The sequence below is a fragment of the Cygnus olor genome, chromosome 6 (genome assembly GCF_009769625.2).
Source record: "Cygnus olor isolate bCygOlo1 chromosome 6, bCygOlo1.pri.v2, whole genome shotgun sequence".
Taxonomy (NCBI): Eukaryota; Metazoa; Chordata; class Aves; order Anseriformes; family Anatidae; genus Cygnus; species Cygnus olor.
The window spans coordinates 40,300,175-40,322,195 of NC_049174.1; the positions used below are offsets into that span (position 1 = coordinate 40,300,175).

The 22,021-nt window shown below is 37.4% G+C and overlaps 1 protein-coding gene across 9 annotated transcripts in view; it reads left to right on the top strand.

The window, feature by feature from the left end:
• TANC1 (tetratricopeptide repeat, ankyrin repeat and coiled-coil containing 1) overlaps positions 1 to 22,021 on the top strand; it is a 98,339-nt gene that overhangs the window by 36,196 nt on the left and 40,122 nt on the right. For 4 of the 9 annotated variants that reach the window (XM_040562558.1, XM_040562561.1, XM_040562555.1 and 1 more), the window contains 4 exons: positions 4,071 to 4,274; positions 16,161 to 16,262; positions 19,786 to 19,907; positions 21,557 to 21,746. In XM_040562558.1, coding sequence (XP_040418492.1) covers positions 4,071 to 4,274; positions 16,161 to 16,262; positions 19,786 to 19,907; positions 21,557 to 21,746 — 618 coding nt within the window. Of the gene's footprint in view, positions 1 to 4,070; positions 4,275 to 16,160; positions 16,263 to 19,785; positions 19,908 to 21,556; positions 21,747 to 22,021 lie in introns of those variants that run through there. The other 5 variants (XM_040562560.1, XM_040562562.1, XM_040562556.1 and 2 more) reach the window with 2 other exon arrangements.

Below are 22,021 nucleotides of genomic sequence, written 5' to 3' on the forward strand. Positions count from 1 at the left end.
AGCCAGCGGGAAGGCCAGCCATAAGAAGATGCTTGGGGAAGAGAGAGAACAAAGCAAGCTGCTGTGCTGCACACCCTCTTGCCAGCCTCTGCCTGTTGGGGGTCTTGAGGGCTTCCTTAACTGCAGGTCGCTTTTAGTTGCATCAACAGGTTACTTCCTGTGAACAGCCCTTTGAATCCACGTAAGGTTTTAGCATTCAAATGGTAAAGGTTTCCATTTATTATTACTGTGAGAGTCCTTCTTGAATCTTTGGGGTCTGGGGAGTTCTTCCCCTAGAAGATCCGGTTTGTGCCTGTGCTTGAGACAGTGCTGGGCAGGTTGTGGTGCAGGAGCTCTGTTGGTTACCATCTACTCCTGTTGCCTGCTTTTTGGGGCTGCAGGTGTGGGGCTGGTCTGCTAGCTAGCATAGCCTTCTGCTAACAGGTTTTTAGAAAGTTCCTGGAGGAGGACTGTGCAGTTTCTGCTTTCTTGAAATGGTTTATGTCTAATAGCTGTCTGACAGGGTTTGCTCCTCAGTTATTCCATTGTATCCTTAGCAGTTTTTATTTATAATCTACTTTTTTCTGCTTCAGTAGAATTAATTAGTGTTTAAGTATGTTTCCAGCATCACTGAAGAAATGATACCCTCGTAGATTGAAGTCAATATGGTTGGGTTTTCTCAAGGTATGAATTTTTGCTCTAGTTAAAGAGCTATAGTACCTTAACAGCATGGGTGTATGAATGACAGCAAGAAGAAACTTGTAAAATTAGAAAAAAGAAATGATTGAAAAGGAGAATTTCTACACGCATTTTGGATTTCTGTTTTTTTAAATCATACTACTCTTACAATCCAAGCCATAATCTTTGTATCTCTCCCCACAGTACCTCTGGTGGTGTCAGGAAAACAAAATCTGAAGAAAAAACAGTGTTGCTGTAACAAAGATTGCTAAGACAATAGTATATATAGACTGTAAAACATGTTTCAAATTACTGTCATGATCAAATAACATAAATTTATTGTTTAGAGATATGCTACAGAACTGTATTTAGCCCTGTGTTACTAAATTTTGTAGGGCTTTTCCATGGTGTGTAACATTTCATATACAATAGAGAAGGATAAATTAAAATTCATGCATTTTATTAAGAAGATGATGAGTTAAACACAGCTTGCTTCCTTCACAGTAAAAGGGAGTTGTAGGTGGACTTATTAACCCTGAAGGGGGAGGAAGTAATTTCCACTTTTTGTTCTCTTGTCTCTTGCACCCTCTCTCTAGCATTCCAGCTGGAATACTTACACAAATTCCAAATTACACCTGTGGCAACATATCCAGTTAAAAAAAAAAAAAAGACAGTATTTTCTCATTGTAGTCACCTGTATGACTGTGCTACTTCCTTGCTTTTTGTTTGCATCCAAAGGAAAAACTGAAATGAGCATCATAAGGTTTCTTTGTGTTCTTCCACAATTTAGGAGGCAAACTTGCATGTACTGTATTGCATAATCAATAACGTACCTAACATTAAGTCTGTGTTTAAAAACAGCTATTGTCAAAGTTTAATTCTAAAAGAACAGAGAAAAAAAAATCCTTAGCTTCTTGATTTCACTGAAAGTGTAATGGGAACCCAGTGATGTAGATAGGAGATTTTAAAATGCTGAGATGTGTAATTATAGCCTCTAAAATTTTTTAGCTTTTTATTTTAGTTATATACTTGGCTAGTACTTGATTTTCTTTTAAGATTGGTGTTTTACAGCTAGTTTGCTCAAATGTTGAAGCTGTTTTTCTAGTTCCCAGGACTTTAAACCAATAGTTACACTCCTGTAATTGTTGCAATGAAATTTTAAAAAGAATATAAAGTTAGTTATTTAGTTTTTAATTTCTGTCCTGACTGGGCTAAACTTACTTGCTGTTTCCTTGAAATCATTACCTGATTACCTGTCACTATGAATTTTGTTTGAACAAAGAGAACCTTTGGAAGGTGATTTTTAAGTTGGCTTCAGTGGAGTAAGAGAGTAAGTTTCACATATATAAATTAAAAAAAAAAAAAGTTTGAATCTAGCATAGCATTCTTCAAGGTCATTTATCTTAAAAATAGATGGACATGGCCATCATGTATGGTTCTTGTGAGGAAAATAGTATGTCTAGAAAAAAAAACACAACAGCTTAATATATTTGCAGCTTTAGAAATACAGAATTAGTCTGTAAACTTCAGGCCTGTTTGGTTTTCTCATCCTCCATGTGTACTTCTGAAAAAGAGAGTGGTAGTTAAATTGGCAAAAATATTTTTACGTTTCTCAAAGGGCTAGGTTTGGGCTTTGCCTTCTGTCACAGTGGGGAAATTTATTGTATGCACTTAAGGATGCCTGTAGTGGACTGTGGTAGGAGAAGAGCTCTTACAAACTGAAGGCAACAACAGTTGAATGACAACGGAATCAAAAAGAAAGGCTGTGAGAAAAATCTCAATAATTTTCTTCAGACAGGATCTTCTGTGAAGCCATTTTATTTGCGATTGCAACAGCGGGTATCCCGCAAGCAGGAGCGCACAGTAAAAGTTTATCATAACCTCATATTCCCTATTACCCGACACCTGATTTCTCCCCTGTTTCCTCGTTGGCTGAGTAATACAGGTTCACAACCTACTCGACGCACTTCTATACCCTATATGTACAATTTTATTTGACTAACCGTTAATTTCTCCTTTTCCTTTTCTTTTTCCTTCTTCTCTCTTGACTAGAGGGGCTGTGATTTGTTTTTACTGATTTCGTACTGCTCATCCTGTTTTTCTTAGCTATCCTTCTTATTTTGGGACAGCGGGACCTTCCCCTTATCTGCTTAACATACTCCCTGCTGCTATGCTACTGTCATGCCTGCACAATCACTTTTGAATATGCAAGGTTAGTGGAATTTTTCACTGCAAAAACACAACTTTGTTTCTCACAAGGCAGATCTTATAGAGGCACATCTATCTGAAATGTTTCCTTATTGTAAGAAAATAAACATATGGAAAGTTCATATTTGAAAATAAATTGCTTTTCCTTTGTTTGTCTGTTCTTGTACTTTGGATCCCATACTTCAACTGTGCTGCTTGTTGCTGCACAGATTAATCTAAAAAATACTCTGTGTACTGTCTCTCCTCTTTGCATCAATTTGGTTTTGCTTTTTTACCTTTGGTCACACCGATTCAATTTTGACAGCAATTTGTGTAAACTATTGAGCAATACCCTAATTTGAGTATAAAAAAAAGCTGCGGTTAGTTAACTTTTCTTTTCAGCTGTTTTTGTCATCTGACTAGGAAAAACTGAGCACTTTCAATATCTATTTCTGCTGTCTTTGCTCACAATAATGATGCGATATATTTTTTCTGTTGTTTCAAAAACATTTTTGATTTAGCTGAACTTGCATTTTCTGCACTAGCAGGATACGTCTATTTTCAGTGCATTTCCCTATTTTGATCTGCTACTTAGTATGTTGTGAACTAATACTTTGTTTCTGAGACTTAAAAAATAAATAAATAAAAAATAAAATAAGCTATCAAATTGCACATAACTGGACTTCTGTTTTGCAACAAAAATAAAAAGGCTAAACTGTCTATGAGTGTACTTTTTTGTGAGACCCTTTTAAATTAAGTGTAAGGCAGTCACCCAATGAAATTTATCTTCTAACTACTTTTCAGTAAAAAAAAAAAAAATATTTTCAGATAGTCATTGAATTTGAGGATGTCATGGTAATCCTAATATACCTTTAATCTGTAGAGAAAATTTTGTCTTCATAAGAACTGTAGTTTTGCCTCTGAGAACGAAATCTGAAAAATTGTTTTGTTGAAAGTGAGGGTTTTTTCTTCCCTCTTGCTATCTTTAGTACAGTAAAATAAAATTTTGCTTGGTTTTGTATTTTAAATTTTTCTAGTGGATTAAATTTTTTTTGTGGATTTTCTATCTGGATTCTACAGTGGAGGGTACACAGTGAAAAGTCTGATCATGCTGACTTGGTGCTGGCAAATGTATATTTTTCTGTGTTAAATACTTCTATTTCAATGAAACTGCCTGGCTCTTGTGTTGGTATATCACATAACAGATGACAACATTTTATTTTTAGCAGGTGACTCCTGCCCAGAGAATGCCTTGCAGATTGTTGCAACATCCGGCCACAATGCAGATTTCCCCATTGGCAATCAGCCTGTCTCTGAGGATACTTACAGAATGAACTTGGCTAAAGGAGTTTCAATGTCTCTTCCATCTTCACCTCTGCTGCCACGCCAGTCTTATTTGATGCAGTCAAGATCAAACAAAAAGTCTCCAGGTAACATGAAACGAATGAGCAACTCAAATCTTTGTAGTATTTTGATTCAGATTTGACACAATATAAAAGTAACACTTTCTGACACTTTATATAAAGTAACACAGTAAAGTCATGTTAATCCTTTGCAATGAGAACAAGAGCAGTGAAGGCTTTTTGCATGTTCTCAGGTTAAAAAAAAAAAAAAAAGAAAAGATAGTTGATGATTAAATGGAATGTATTATTTCATATGGCAAATAATCATTCTAATTTGTGTAGTAAATACCTTCACTGAAATGTCTGAATATGTTTAAAACTGATAATTTATGATTAGTAACTCAGTTAAGACAGCTGCAAAACCCCGTGTTCATATATATGTTAACAGCAGTGTAAGAGTGACCTGTTACTACTAATGATTGTAAGTATTTGGCATACCTATTAAGTGTACAATATTAAGGCAGTATTTGTTTCAGGAAGTTGTTTATGGTTTAAAGCTAATTTATTTTGCTTATATCTACACATATAAATGTATTAATAGTTAAATAACTGCTGAAGTTGTGGCAAGAAACTTACTAATTTTTAGAGGTTGCATCGTTAGTAATGACCATGTACTTATGTGTGAGCCTTACTAAATAAGGTACTCCATCTGGTTTCCCTTTTTATCAGCATTCTGCACATATAGATCATTCCAGCACAACAGCATCAGTTGAGTTCACTCAGGTCAAAGCTTGAGCGTCAGGTGAAATTGTCCATATTCCTACTACTTGTGCAAACACTCACCAGTTTTAAAGTTCTTTGTTGTAAAATTTATAAAGTTTAAGAACAAAGACTGGCAAAAGTTTTTTGTCAGCACTGAGAAAGGTCTTGATTAACAACCCATTTTACATAAAATTCAAGAAAAAATCTTGCTCAAAGTATTACCAGAGGATAGTAAATACAATTTGTTAAGTGTTCTCAGTTTAAGTTGTTTGTCAGTATTTGATAGTTTAGGTAAAATTTTGAGTCACAGAAAGTATTTTGATGTTTTGTCTCTTGCTGCAATTGATTTGTATAATAAACAGCTTCAAAGGACTTTATCCTGCCTTTTAATGTAGAAGGAAATGGGATTTTTGCCAAAGACTTGAAGGAAGGTCAGGATCTAACTCCTAGTTTTGTTACCGTTGGGAAAACCTAACTGCATTGTAGCTAGTTTCAAGATACTATCTGACCAACCTCGTAACTCCATTTGGATTAGTGAGGCACTTTTATAAGCAAAGTAGAGGCTTCTGTTTCTCTTGCAGGAAACGTATAAGAGTCTAAATTTTAAATGGAAAGCTGTATTCACAACACCTTTAAAATCATTCCACTGTGATATATAGACAAAAAAAAAAGGGGGGGGGAGGGGCGAGATTTCTTAGGTTTATGAAGTGTTTTGAATACATTGGCATTTGTGTTGTTGTTTTGTACAAATACCTAACTAGGTGATGGCGTGCAGGTAGAAACATTCTGTGATATTCCTTTGAGTTTCAACAAACTAAAGCTGATGGAAGATGCTTTAATATAAATGACCTAGCTAGCATCTGGGAGTAATAGAAAGCAAGAGAATACTGGCTGTACAGATTGCGGAGCACTATGTTCAGTAGCATATGAATAGCAGGTTGAGTTTTTTTCAGGATATGGTGGATAAAAGCATCAATGATTACATGGAAAGTTAAAGAAATGTTGCAAAGTTAAGATGTAGTTATTCTAACCTGTGGTAGAATAAAATTCTAACTTCGATCCTTCCAGTTTACGGATGTATATTTCAATGTAAACAATACTGTTAATTCCTTTTAATGTCTTTGCTCTATTGCATTGCATATTTTCAAAGGAAAAAATGTCCCTTGAAATACCATCATTTGTTCTACCTTTGTTTCTGTTCTGTAGTTCTACTTCTTATAAACCAAGCATGCTGATGGTCATATGTATATCACAGAAACATAGAATGGTTTGGGTTGGAAGGGACTATAACGTGATACACTTGCATAACTTATTTCCTTGAATAGAAGTTCTATTTAGTATGTGTTAGACTGAAGCAATATACTGCATATTCAAGGGTAATAATGAAAGAGTATATCACTAAATGCTACACATTTTTTAATGAAGAGTTTTTCCTAAGTTTTTATTGAGTCTGAATAATTTATTTAAAAATTTTGGTTTGTAAATTAAAATCAGTCAGATTTTCCTGACTTTGTGTTTTGGAGTTATTAATTCAAAAATAGAAGCTGTAATTAACCAATAGTTATTTGTACTAATGTTCATGAAAACATCTAATTTTGAGGGCTTCATAATTAATACATTTCCACTTTTCTAGCAAATGTGACTATAGTCTAGGCTGTATTTATCCAGTCCTGCACCTGTGGTAATTGATTTAAAAATAAGTATTTAATCAAGCTTATATGAACAGTGAATAACAATATTCCTGGTTAAAATATTTTAAAATAATACGTGGAGGAATGTTTTTCAGTAAGAAATGCGCTGTAAAATGTTTCATGTTTTTGTGTAACTGGTGTTAACATTCAAACTCTTTCACAGAATTAGATTCTAGTTTGTGATGTCTAGAAGAGTAAAAACTTCAATGTAAAGTAATTAACAACTTGCTTTTACTGCTTCTCCTTTCCTTGCTCTTTCTGCATATTTCCAAGTGGGTGTTAATCTGCAAATTCTGAGGGATATATTTTGATTTGTTGTTTATGATTTAATTTCTTCTCTTTGCTTATATTCTCTACTATCTGAACAGCAAGAGTTACCATGCTTTGTCATTTCTTCAGTGTGTTATCATTTAGAGTAGGATGTGGACAAACCTTTTCCTTCCATAACTGTTTCATCCACTCACAGTCTGATTATCCATGGCATAAAACTGTTGAAAAAATAGCATTTCCATCAAAAGTGATTCAGTTAATGATGGAAGTATGTTCTATATTTCATTCCCTATCTTTTTAGAAAGTTGCACGCTCATAGTTAGATGGTGCTTGAAAGAAAGCAAATTCTTTATCTGTATCCTGTTAAGCAAAAGGTATTGCAAACATTCTGAACATCTTAGTAAATTTTGGTAATATACCATGTCATTATCACAGCAGTACTATGAGGGGGAGAAAGAAAACAGCAGAATGCATTCAAGCAGTGTGTAGATCCAAACAAACAGTTTAATTTATAATTCAAAACTATGTAAAAATACTTTTTGCCTCATTGCTGGCAGGCATATTGTCCTTACTCAAGTGAACATTTGCTAGTTTTGAAGGATTATTTTACCTTATAGGCTGCTTCAGTTTTCTGTTTAGTTTATGTAATATGCAATGGTAGGAAAAGATGTTCTACTGTAGATGTGCCCCCCTTTGAACGTTGTATACCTCCAGGTAGTTTTCTACTCCAGATGATTTAGAGGATAGAATGCTTTTGCCGGAATGTATTAGCTGCAGAAGTACTGTGGGTAATGTGTTAGTTTTGTTCTGTCCCTTTAAACTAAGAAGATTTTTTTTCCATCATTTAACCTATCTGTTCCATGAATAATGTAATTATCAATTCTCAGGTTTGGACTGATCTCGCTGAGAAAAGCTCTTGGGGCCTTAGTATTTAGCAAGCTTAGAGGTATCTGTTCAGAACAGGTTTGGAAATTGCTAGTCTGGGGGCCCCCTGAGCTAACACAGAACTTGGGTTTAGTGTCTTTTTTTGAATCTGTTATTCTGATTGCTGGCATCCCACTTTTCATTCCCCTTCTCTTGTCCACTACCCCTCTGGGTAGTTCAGGCTTGAACTGATCAGTCTGAAGTCAGTCTCCATATGTTAAGAGATCAGTATGTTAGCTATTTTATTGTTCCTATTCTAGTGGACAGGCGTGCTGACAAATGTGCCCAACTGACAGAGACATCTTTGCTGCAGCGCATGTGTGGTAATAGCTGCCATTTTGCCCATCAATCTTCAAGTAGCTCAGCCCCTAGAATCTCATAACCCATGGGCAGGCAAAACTGTGGAGAGCAAGCTGAGCTTCTTCCCTAGACCACAGAAAGCTGTACAGTCCTGTTTGCACAACCTTGTGTGAGTGACATTGTGTTTTAATTATTTGCATAGGAGGTGGGGGAGTTTTTTGTTTGAAGAGCTTGGAAGAGTACCAGTGCTTCTGGCTCCAGTTCAATCTTCAACTGTAACTATAAAAGGAGGAAAGAGAGAAACTATATCTTAAGTTACTAAAGAGCCAAAAATTATTGGCAGAACTAAAGCTACTGGTTTGTTTGGAGTCAAAAGCTTCCTTAATGAAACAGTCCATTGAGGAGGTGGATAAAGGAGCAGAAAAAAAACAGGACAAGTAAAAAAGGTTTTCAGCAGGAGGACTTTGTTTGGGAAGGGGAGCAGTAAATGAAAAAATGCCACAGTAAGTTGAGTTTCTCCTCCTGTAAAGCTAGAATGAACATTGCTTGAATTGGTAAACTTAGAGCTGTGTAACTAAAAAATATTCACATTCTTACAGAGATGATAGTTGATTGCACTCTAATTTAGGAGGGTCAATTAAAAGAAAGAAAATACTGGTTTATAAAGGAGATTCCAAAAAATGGTTGTTGGACTTTATGGTGTGAATTAAAGAGACCGCTGTTGCCTTTGAAGTAAATGTTTACTGAGCTAAATTGTTCGTACTACCATGCTTGAACAGAGATAGGAAGCAACTTCTGTTTTTAAAGGCATTAGTGAATGCAGAGGATGACTGCAGGAAGAGTCTTCCATAAATGCACAGTGGAACTTTTAGTTAGTTTTAAATTAAGCATAAATTAAGAGTTTTAATCAATAAACAAATTAATCAGCATGCCTGACACTTGAGAATAGACTAGGTAAGAGAACTAGTTTCAACTAAGGCTTCAGATTTGTGCTCCAGTCTTGAGATCATTTGGAAGCAGTTCCTTTTTGCTATTTGCATGAACCTAAGCAGGGAAAGGTGGGTTTCTTAGGGTTCCTGGGATAACTCAAGTTGAAAGGGATCTCAGGAGGTCACTAAGCCAACCTCATGCTCACAAAGCAGGGTCAGCTATGAGGTAAGGCTCGGGACTTTATCCAGACTGGTCTTGAAAACTTTTCAATGGTGTAGAGTACACAGCCTGTCTAGGTAACTGGTTTCAGTGCTTGACAGACTAAGTACACCAGCCTCCAACCCAACTATTCCGCTGTTTCTCCAGTGAACTACTTCTAATTATAACAGCTCTTTTTCATGTCCTCGACTTCTCTGGCCAGTTTCACGTCTGGGCAACCTTCTGTTTTCATAGCATCATCCCAGCATGCCCAGCAACGTTTCTGAATTCCTCCTTTGCTCCTGCTACCAGCTCCTGTATACCGTCTTTTTGTATTGAAGCTGAGTTGTGAGTCAAGTCAATCTCCTGTTACATATATTTGTTCATTGTAGTATCAGGATGGACTGGTTTTGTGCTTGGAAAGAGTCTGTTCCTAAAGACCCACCAATTTCCTGAGTTCTTTCAACCTTCAGAGCCATCTCCCGTGGGATCAGACCTACCATTTGCTTAAGTAAGCTGAAGGCAGCTCTCCTAAAGTTCAGGTTTTGTCTGCACTCTGCCATTTGTGTTCCTTACTCCTACCATTCTTGAAACCCACTAGCTGGTGATCACTACAGCTAAGGCTGCCTTTGATTATCATATCCTGACCCTGTTTGTAAATAGCAATTGCAGCTGCACATTATCCTTGGTAAATCAATCTGGTATATGTATCAAGTACATATATATCCTTGACACCCTCCCGAAATCTCAATAGTTTGTGTCCTGTCACGATGCCCTTCCAGCAGACTTCAGGAAGATTATAGTATCCCATAAGAGCCAGGCAGCATCTGTGACCCAGAGACTTCCTAGAGTTCTTTAAAGAAAATTTTGTCAGGTTCTAGTTGTGCTCTAAGGAACTAGAGAAAGAAGTAGTTTTTCTGTCCATAGCAGGGAAACTGATTCCACTGTAAGAAAGAATAGTTAGTGGGGATATTGACAAATATAGCATAATGGGAAACGATCATTATTGACTTCTTAAAGGAAAGTCATGGCCCCCAAAATTGTTGGAATTCTTTGAAGGAAATCATGTAGACAAGTGACATCTTAGGTGGTGAAGTCTCCCTGGATTTCTACGGGGACCTTTGCAAAGAAGAAATGAAAGAAATTTAACCATTATGAGGTAAGACAAAATACCTTAATTTTTATATTTAAATAGTTACACAGAGGATCATACGCATGCTGGAGGGAACATGCCAACAGTTACATAACTCTGCTGAGATTTAAACTGTTTAATGTATTTATCAACTGAAAAAGGAATGCATAGTAAAGTTGTGAAGTGTGCTGGCATTGCTAAGTTATTCATGGTGGATGAATACATAGGTGACAGAATAGCAGGTTAAGTTCAGTCAAGGTGAATATAAATGTTAACGGAGGGGGGGAATCCTGCAAATTTCACATAATGTTGTTGAGAAAGAAAGCCAGTTCAGAGGATTAGGAAGGAGATGGCCATGTTGCAATAATGCTGTGGAAAGATCAGCTCTTCAGCAGTCAAAAAACAATCCTAACAGTAAAAAAGGAAAGAAAGAGATCATAAGCCGAAGAGAGTATTGTTCTACTATTGTATCAGTCTGTTGTTCTACCTCAGGAAGATTCTGGTGATAACAACTTTAAAAATCTATAGTTCCACTAGGAAAGAGCTAGAGTAGGGCAGAAGGAATGACTAAAGTTGTGGAATGGCTCTGAATGAGAAATGATTTAAATTGATTTGACTGGCTTTTTTCTGCCTGGAAGAAAGACAATTGGTGGGAAAAGGAGACTCTGATTACTGTTTCATGTATATTTCAATATTGTGTTAACTTGTAAATTTTGTGGATGCTGCAGATTGGTAAAGAAATGACTGGGTAAGTTCGTGGAAAGAAAGTCCATCTAGCTCTTAAATAGAAAGGGACCACTTCTGATTCAGGAAACTATAAGCTTCTAAACAGAAGTCAAGAAAAGTGTACCGGGACAGTATGTTTTCTATAACGTAGATTATCATAGAATCATTTAGGTTGGAAAAGACCCATAAGATCATCAAGTCCAACCATTACCTAACACTACCAAATCCACCACTAAACCGTGTTCCCATGCTGTGGGATTCTTCTCTGGTGTTTGATGCTGATAAAATAGTGTCCCAGATGAACCCTTTATCAGACTCAATACAATTATTCTACACTTCTGGAAAACAGCTTCCATTTTGCAGATACATTTTGTCCTTTTGGTACAAAAAGGAACTTTGTTTCCTTTTTTCATGCATTAATATGTGTGTCCTCTTCTAGATTAGTGCATGAAAATGGACTTAACTGTAAATTTTCCTACATGTAGTAATGTTGTGTATCAGACTTGAAAGTACTCTAAGTCACTACTAAATCAATTTTGTGAGGAAAATTCAACTAAGCGTCTGCTCCACAGCCTAAAATGTGAGTAGTAAAAATACATCCTGAAGATACTTTAATTTTAATCTGTTATATGACTACATGTTGTTCTGGTTCTTTTAGAATGGTTGTTTTTTTGTTGTTCAACTTTTGATACATTTAACTATACTCCTGCTTACAAATAGTAGGTTTGGACTATTGTCTCCTTAAAGAATGTGGTTTTGTTCCAAAGGAATGTATTTTTAGCTGTTTTCACTAAGGCAAATACCCCTTGTTTTTGTTATGAAATAGTGCTAAAAGGGCACCCTCTGGTGATAGTTGGTAACTAAGGTTTCTTTTGGTTAGAAAAATGTTACCATCTCATAGTCTCTAGGTAGAGGTATAAACATATGTTTACATATGCCTTAAATTCCATGCCCTGTATTCCTTAGCTAAGGAATTAGGTTAGCACCATACTCACATATTCCACCTCCAGGTGGAAGTCTGAAAGAAAAGGTAGGTCCGATAACGAAATTCCTCAGTGTTGTAGAACCAAATCATCTACCTGGGGAACAAGGTATGTAGGCCTGTGATGTAGCAGGTCACATATTTTTCTGGTCCCTTGCAGTGTGATGGGAAAACGTGTTACCCTGGGGAGCCTGAGGCCGAGATGTAGAGAATTGCAACTTTTCTTAAAAGTGGACATTGGCCTTAAACTACCCATGGAAACAAGCAAGAAATCGATGAAGATTTCGGAGACCTATTGTAGTGTCTGAAGCTACTGCCAAAATGAATCATAGAATCATTTAGATTGGAAAGGACCCTTAAAATCATCAGAAGTCCAACCACCAACCTAACACTATCAAATCCACCACTAAGCCGTGTCCTTAAGTGCCACATCTACACACCTTAAATACCTCTAGGGATGGCGACTCTCTGGGCAGCCTGTTCCAATGCCTAGCTACCCTTTCCATGAAGAAATTCTTTCTGATGTCTAATCTAAACCTCCCTTGGCACAACTTGAGGCTGTTTGTCAAGGTATGGGACACTTGGTATGGCTACAAGTGTCATAGCTTGAATATGCTGTGTTTCATGATAAAATATGGGTTGTCTCAGAGAACTTTGGGATGCTCTTGAATTTTGAGCCAAGTAGAAGATGACTATCTGAGGACTTAAATTGTAGCCAAGAAAACCACATTATCAAAAGCTGTGTGGTATAGTTAACATCAATCCTGCAGTCTTTCCCTAGTGCTTTCCAAATGGTATTTACTTTGTTTGTGAGGGAGATCTGCTGACCAGAAAAAGGAGGAAAAACTGAAAAACAGAAGTGCAGTCCAGAGTTGTACTCTAACATTAAGGAGGATAAGAGGAGGGAAGCAAGCTTGCTGGAGTTGTTTTTGCACGGTGTTCACCTTGCACACCACATACTAAGAATAATTGTCAAGAGACAGTTCTATTTTATCCAGCACTTTGAAGTATTAGACTCTGTGAGAGTAATTACTCATCCTTCTGTTACTGGTGGGAGAGGAAGAAGCTGAGACCTGAAGGAGTGAAGTAACAAAGAAGCAATTGGCATGGTGGTAGTAGCACAGTGAGGTGGTTGTCACCTAGGACTGAAATTCAGTTTGCTTCTTTTGTTGTTGGGAGCTTTTTTTGATCATTTTCCTCTGAATCCAGTACGTTATAGGCTATTTTATTTTAAAACTATCGGAGTATCGTGAACTGCACTTGGTTTACAAGCAACTATCTCTAGCTTTCTTGAAGCTTTCTGGCTTCAGTTCTGGCTTTCGTGAGAGGCACCAGTCAGTGCTTAAATCCAGAGTTCTGGCACTGCATTACAGCGTAGACAGGGAAGTAACTGGGACTCAGGTCCTGAATGGGAGTGTTTCCTGGCCTACTGCTGTATCACTTCTCATTAACAGTAAGTTCAAGTGTTTGCAAAAGGCCTTCCATTATCCAGTCCTTAGTTCTGCAACTGGCAGAGGCAGGAAGTGAAACTACTTGGAAACTGCAGAGTTTAATAATAATAAAATCCAGGTTCTGCCGCGGTGTTACAGCTTGCTTCTTACAAGGCTTATTGGGTTTGAGTACTATGTATTATTTTACTGATTATTTCCTGTTTGAAACAAACGCTACCCCCCCAAGACAACAAAGACAAAAACCACCAAGTAGCCTTGTCAGTAGTTTGTTATGGAGAAATATAAGAAATATATTTGTACTTGAATATCACCTTCTGTCAGCATGGGATTGTTGCTGATGAAGGGGGTTTCTTGGAAATACATCTGTGGAACTTGATTCTAGAGCTTCAGTTGCTTAATGCTTGCCAGTGCAAACTTAACCAGTTTAACCAGAGAAGACGCTTGACTTGAGATCTTGGATCTTGTTTTGCTTTCAAGTGTATCATAAATTTGACTAAATAAAGAACCTGACAGGAATGTTTGTTGAAAGCCAAAGGTTGCCATGACTTGAAAGTTGAGTCACTGTAGCCTTTGATTTTCTCTTTGGTAAGTGCTTTTAAAAAAGACTTCTGAACGTAGTTTTAATTCTGGCTTATAAACATCATCAGTAATGTGGAAACTGTAATGCATTTCAGTATGTGAAAGATCTGGGAAACAAGGCATGTGTAGTATGCTGTTGATAATTGTTAGTGCTTAAGAATTTTAGTAATAATTACATGCTCCTGATGAAGATTGGGATCCTGCTGTGCTGTAGATTTGTCAAAGTCTGGTGTCTCTTCCACTGAACCTAAACTACAGAGTGAAATGTAGTGGGAAACCAAGAGTGGAATACAGTAGGAAAGTCAGAGAAGAAGAGCTTTATCAGAGAACAGAAATAAAGTAGGGAAATAAGAGAAAGTGAGCCTGGCTGGGGAATGGAGTTGCACTGAGATGATGCGAGGGAGTACACTTCCGACAGTGAGCTGGGCTGGGACTTGGAGTCCTGTTCAAAGGACAGTTTGGAATGGGTAGGGTGGAACAAAAGCTTTTGGGGGAGACCTATCATTTCAGGATCTGGAAGACCACCAAAGAGCATGGCAGTCCTGGGAGCCAGTCCTTCCTCTGCTGTCAGACAGTATTTCAAATTGTCAAAGGTTCCCTTTGCAGTGCTTAAATGCTCTTTAATTACATTTACATGAATATTTCTGTTCAACTCTGGCTTCTTTTAGTTAGATGGGGACAAATGGGGCTCAAAAGAAGGGTAAATCATTATCTGTTGTCAGAGCTGGGGAAATTCCCGAAATACCTTTATTTCAGATTTTTTAAGTCTAGTAACTGACTGTGTTTTCGGGACTTCAAGCTAATACTTAGTTTGCTCTGAATGAAACATTAGAATCACAAACTACACCTCTAGCTCACTAAAACTTTGAAAGTTTCAAGTGGCTTTATTAGACACATTACAAAAAAAAAAGGGATCGTACTAGTGAAAATTTAAGACAAAAATTCAGGTTCAGTACCTTCAGTTTTCGGTACCACAGATGATGATATTTCCACTCCCTATTCCATTTTAATATCTTAGCTTTCCAATGTGTAACTTTGCAAAGTTCCCTGTTTATGCTTTTCCAAAACTCTCAGTGTTGCAAATGCTTTTATTGTTATAAAATTCTACTGACGTATTTTTTCAGGATGTGGATAAATACATGGTAGAGTTTCAGTTCTGTGACGTATCAATGTAGCAGCCTACCTTCCAGTACTATCAATTGCTAAATTAAGATGAAAATTTCTCCTTTGTGTTTGTAGTGCAAGCAGATGTTGATGTAATAGTACCAGTATGCTTTTTCTGTTAAACCTTTAGAGGGCAGCATCGTTCCCTTTCAGTTAGATACTTTGCTGACCAGAAGCACAGTTGTGTAGTTAACATTTCCTGCAGTTGCTACTAACCTACTAACCCATGTTCAGCAAAAAAAACAGGTTCATAAACAGCCTGAAACCAAAGCATGAAGCTGAAAGGGAGAGCAAAGAGGGAATCAATTTAATTTTTTAAAAGTGTGTTTGTGTGTGTGTGAATGCACCGCTCTTTTTAATAGTAGAGGTTGTGTATTTAAACTTAATATAAACTGGGAATGCTATTGTTTTATGAAAGCAGAAATTTTTAGTGTGATTTTTTTAGTGTGCCAATTTTGCAAACTGTCTGCCTGTAGGATTTCTCGCTTAGTTTCAGAGATACTCCAAACAATATTATCTTCTTGTTATAATGGAAAGTGAAAGCTCTACAGAGGAGGCCCACTGGAAGTTACTTGAGTTTTAACATGATAAAGTCACTCACTTTATATATACTGGAAACTTTCAGGATTGTCACAGCAAGCAGACTGGTTTGATTTTCTGGTGGGCTTTATGTTCCCAGAAGCCCAAACAGAGCATTTCTTTCTCACTAGTGCAGAAGTACAACAGCTCTTGAGTTCTTACAGTAGCAGCTCTGCGTGTAAGAACTAGTTCCTCTACTTTATTTCTCTCTGAGGATAGACACTTTACGTTTGAAACTTGTGGTCCATCAGGAAAAATTTGATACTCGGCTCTTTCCCGTTGCAGGTCCGATCAGGAAGCCCAAGTACGTGGAAAGTCCTAGAGTGCCAGGTGAGGCAGGTCTACTGCTGAGAAAAGGAGCAGAGCAAGGAGAACCCAGTCAAACTGGTAAGAATCTGTTCAATGATACTTGGTTTAGAAGAACAGCTATTCATTTCAGAGTGATACAAAGGATCCAGAGAAGGGTGACAAGGCTGGTGAGGGGTCTGGAGAACAAGTCTTACGAGGAGCGGCTGAGGGAGCTGGGATTGTTCAGCCTGGAGAAGAGGAGGCTCAGGGGCGACCTTATCGCACTCTACAGGTACCGTAAAGGAGGCTGTAGAGAGGTGGGGGTTGGTCTGTTCTCCCACGTGCCTGGTGACAGGACGAGGGGGAATGGGCTCAAGTTGCGCCAGGGGAGGTTTAGGTTGGATATTAGGAAGACCTTCTTTACGGAAAGGGTTGTTAGGCATTGGAATGGGCTGCCCAGGGAAGTGGTTGAGTCGCCATCCCTGGAGGTCTTTAGAAGACGTTTAGATGTAGTCCTTAGTGATATGGTTTAGTGGAGGTTTTGTTAGTGTTAGGACAGAGGTTGGACTAGGTGATCTTGGAGGTCTCTTCCAACCTAGATGATTCTGTGATTTTGTTTCTCTATTTGTAAGAGTTTAGCAAATTCCACGTGCTTGTTGTAAGGAGGAAATGCTTTCCATTATACTTACGTGATCTTTATAACTGTCTCAATTCTTGGAATTGTATGTGTACTGCAGGTAAAACAATGTTGACTGTTGCTGATTACTACGTATTGCAAAGGCCAACTAGATTTTTTTTTAATTTTCTTTTCAATGTAAACTGATTCCAAGTGTGTATCTCTGCACTGGATACAGTGTTTCATTTTAGAAATTTTGTAAAAGCTTGCTAAATAAGAAGTCAGCAACAGCAGACTTCTGTGCTGGCAAAGCTGGTAAAAGCTAATTCTCTAAAGTTAATTGGAATTTTTGAAAAGTTTCATGTCCGTTAAGTTGACTAGCATGTAACAGAGTGTAACTTTGACAGTGAATGTCATAGCCAAAGCAAAATTACCAATAACTTGGTATATGACTATATGCACCATAGCATGGATTTCACGTGTCTTATATTATTTTATATTATTTTTTGCAGTTTATCAGGCCACATTAAAGTCGTTGCATGTAGCTGGTCAGGTTCCAGCTGAAAAATTTTTGTTTTAGCTTTTGCTTCAATTCTACAGTATAAAAGCTACACTTTTAAAAACAAATAGTTCCTTTAGGAGAAAAACAAAACAAACAAAAAACCCACTTATTTTTAATAATTAATAGTGAAAATAGAACTCACTGTAAGTTTTTTCACAATCTGCTCTTTTATGTCGTATTGGATATGTTACAGTCAGCCTGGGCACTCTTATGCCTTCATCTTAATAGCCATGTTGGTGCAGGCATTAAAGTTTTACACACATCCTGGACAGCTTGTAGACCTCATTTCAATCTAAAGATCATCTCATAATAATCCTCCTCTTGACAGAGTTGTATTCCCAGACAGAGAGAATGCTAAAGGTCAAAACTGAATTCTAGTGTTTAAGGATTAAACAATGATTGGTGGGCTGAACTCCTTTGACTCTTGGATTTTATCTTTGCTGCTGAGCTGACATTCTTACTATGCGTAACATTTGCTCAATCCTGTAAAAGCTTAAAATTTGAATATAATATTTATTTTTAACTGTTCATAGGAATGAAATAGTTAAAGCTTTTGCATCTCAGAATATTTTGCAAATTGCCATGTCTTGGAATATTTGACTGGAAAATGCATTTTCTTTATAATAATTGTCATTTTGATTATTACAGTTATCTTTAAAATGGTAATACTGGCAATTAAAGTGTTTGTGAAATCAGCTGATTTCAAAAAAGACCCCATTTTGTAGATTTCCTCCTTTTGATGTTATTGAAGAAGTCATAGAATTAGATGTTCCAGAATAAAAACTTACACTGTAGACAAAATTAAGAAATACGTATATTTAAGTAGGCACTGAGCTAAAGTGAAATAAATAAGGAGGTTCAACTAGTGAAATGTTCATGTTTGGAAGCTGAGTTTTGCATCACTCAGGAAAATTGAAACACTGAAGTAATGCTTACTGGGTAAGCTGTTCAGTTCAGTTAAAATTACTGTTTTCTCTGTTTTTCTTACAATCTGCAACTGGGGGAAGAACGTGTCATTTCTTGCAAATCCCACTGAACATCAGCTGTGGTTAGATATCATATGTTTTTTTGGTTTAAAAAAAAAATCCTGTTCAGCCATGTATTTAGCTTAGTGAAGCCATAAAGGAAAAACAAAAGTAAAGGAACAGATTAGTCATAGTTTTTCTGCTCTGCTTTTTGGTATTGTAGAAAGTAGTGCAACTGAGAGACTTGTTTGTCTTTCTCTTTTAAACTTAATTAATAAGTATACACACTCATCTCTCTCTCCCTTTCATCACTCATTCTTTGAGATGTTCCTCAATTAGGGTCTTTTTGTTACTTGAAGTCTCCAGACTATATACTGGTAAAACTGTTTGGATGTCTGTACTGTCTTCCAGGTGTCTGGGATCACGTCCCCAGGCTCAGTGCCTTGCTCAGACTGCACTGATTGGGAAGCAGCAGCACAGATGCTTCTGTGCTTTTCCCATTTTATAGAATCTGGTGGTAGGTAATGCAGCTGGTGTTTCTATAGCTAAGAATTCCTTCTGTGAGCAAATTCTCAGTCATTAGAGGAATAATAAATTGACTACACCTGAGGAAAGACAGGCCAGCATATTATTCCTTTTTAATGGATAAAAAAATTAAATACCATAGAAACGTTTTTGTTAGGGAAGAGCTTATACTTTGGTAGGTGATGCCAAACTGTTGACATCAAAGAAAATAGCAGGAGATGGTAGTTTGTGAAAAGATTATGTTAGCTGTAACAATCAATGACTGCATTTTCATTCAGGGTTGCCTCTTTTTGACCATACTGTTTCCTTATATCTGTTGGATAACAGAAGATATTTTAAAACACTGTACTGATAAATATTTTTGTAACCAGAAAAGCTGGGAAATCTAAAATAGTGTCACCTCCATTGCATAAAAAACAACAAAAATGAACGGTATTAGTTGCAATGTTTACTGTGAAATTGTAAGTCTGAGTTATTAACCTCTACTTTTCACATTTTCAATATGAATTAAACTTTCTTAAAATTACTGGAATACAATTTCAATCTGATGCTGAGCTTTGATGTTGCTGAGTTTATTGCTGTTGATACATGATAGTCATTGTGTTGATCATCAGTCCAGTGATGAACTGTTTGTCTTCATACAAACAATTGCACTTAACCATTTCTGTTTTGATTGGTGGGGGTAGGGGTGGTGTTTGGTTGGCTTGTTTGTTTTTTTTTGTTTTGTTTTTTTTCATACCCTAGATTTGTGCAAATATGCAGAAAATCCAAGAATCACCAACAATTTTAAGTCTAATAGGCAAAATGTTTAAATGGCATTAGCTTCTCTGTTAGACATACTGCTGAGAGAAGATCCAGTGTTTACATTTGATTGTACTTTTTCTGCCTCTTGTAACGTTTTCCAAATACGAGACTAATTTTAACCAACTTCCCCCCCACACCCCGTCTCCAAAGCAAAACCTGATAAAGACTCGAGCTGTTCTCCTGCAGCACAAGAATTGATGACAAGATTGGGGTTTTTACTGGGAGAAGGGATCCCAACTTCTGCTCATATAGAAGAGAAAAATGAAGCCATGGTAGGATAACAGAAAACAACATATTTAATATTCATCTTGCTTCTGAATGGACTCATGTTATTTCCTTATTTTCTCTGTTTGCTAATTGCAGTTACTTGATAACTACCAAAATATAATCTATGTTAATAGTCATACGGTAATGGAATTGTAAATGAATTATAACAATCAAGTTACATGTTTTGATTGCTTTTAATTGTGGGTTGATCTTGCATTCTTTCCTAAAGAAAAAAGCTGAAAAAAAGAATAGACTCATCAGTCTTGGAGGCTAAGTCTAAGCTACTATGAATCTGAAGAGCAGCTAGGGTTCTTTCTGCATTATTTCAGGATTGAGAATTTTTTCCTGGTATTCTCAGTGATTTATGAGAATGGAAAATTTCAGTGGTTTGCTAAAATGGATGCATGTTTTGGGGGCATCCTTTCCTTTCCAAGAAGTTCACTTCTGTTTGAAGGTTTTTATTGTCATGTAGGAGTAGAACTGGGGAGAATCGAGTAGCTCGTAACTGTATGAAACTCATCTGCTAACCTAAACTGCTTACTACCAATCTCTTTCTCTTCCCTTTCTTCACTTATTGTCCCAGGCCTCAAAATTCTTAGTGCATTGGATTCCAATGATAGGAAAGGGTGAATAAGATTGCAGTACCAGTGTTTTTAACACAAATATAGACTGGGTAGATGATGGATTGAGATCCACCCTGAGAAGGACCTGGGGGTGTGGCATGTTGGTGGATGAGGAGCTCGACATGAGCTGGCGATGTGCACTTGGAGCCCAGAAAGCCAACCGTATCCTGGGCTGCATCAAAAGCAGCGTGGGCAGCAGATCAAGGGAGGTAATTGTCCCCCTCTGCTCTGCCCTCATGAGACCCTGGTTGGAGTGCTGTGTTCAGCTGTGGGGCCCCCAATGTAATAGGAAGGATGTGGAAGTATTAGAACGAGTCCAGAGGAGGTCCACAAAGATGATCAAGGGGCTGGAGCACCTCTCCTACAAAGACAGGCTGAGAGAGTTGGGGTTCTTCAGCCTGAAGAAAAGAAGGCTGTGGGGAGACCTTATAGTAGCCCTCCAGTACCTAAAAGGGGCCTACAGGAAAGCTGGGGAGGGACTCTCTGTTGGGGATTGCAGTGATATAGGACAAGAGGGAATGTAATTAAACTGAAAGAGGGTAGGTTTAGATTAGATGTAAGGAGGAAATTCTTTACTCTGAGGGTGTAAACTGGAACTGGTTGCCCAGAGAAGCTGTGGATGTCCCATCCCTGGAAGTGTTCAAGGCCAAGCTGGATGGGGCTTTGGGCAACCTGGTCTAGTGGGAGGTGCCCATGGCAGGGGATTGGAATTAGATGGTCTTTAAGGTCTCTTCCAACCCAAGCCATTCTATGATTCTATGAAATCTGCCTCACTGCAGCTCTTCGAGTTAATCATGAATTTCCCTTTTTTGTTTGGGAATAACGAGCAATATTTTAGACTTCTAAGACGCATTATAAGAGTTATCTGAAAACATGTCAATAAGGCTCCCAATCAAGATAAGCATTCGCTTCTTGAGGTTTTTCCTTGGAAAATGGTTTCTTTGCTTTGTTTAACCTTGTTGCTTCTAATTTTCAGCACAGTATTTTACTGCCTTCTGTGCAATAACTATTCATTTTTCTTCACACTGCAGTGTACAATAACCAGTCAAGGAGTCAGTCCATGTTCTACCCTCACAAGCAGCACTACATCACCTAGCACTGATAGCCCATGCTCAACTCTCAATAGCTGTGCTGGCAAAACAGCAGCCAACAAAGGTAGTCCCTGTGGAACCATTAGCAGCCCTAGCTCCACCCTGGAGAGCAAGGACAGTGGAATTATAGGTAAGCATCCTAATTAGTAATGCAATTAATAGAAATTAACCTTCTCTTAATACTGCAGATCTGAATAGCTGCTTCGTGACAGTGTTTGATTTTTATGCCATAGCTGGATCCCATTTCATGTCCTCTGTACTTGAAAATTGAAATCCTATTTCTTACCTGTAACAGTCGCTGTTGTTAGATGTGCGTTTCTCTTCTTTTGCTTTCATGGTGCAGTTCTAATTTCTGTATGTTTTCCTTTTAAAACAATTTCCTCTGTTTTGCTCCAATTATTATTT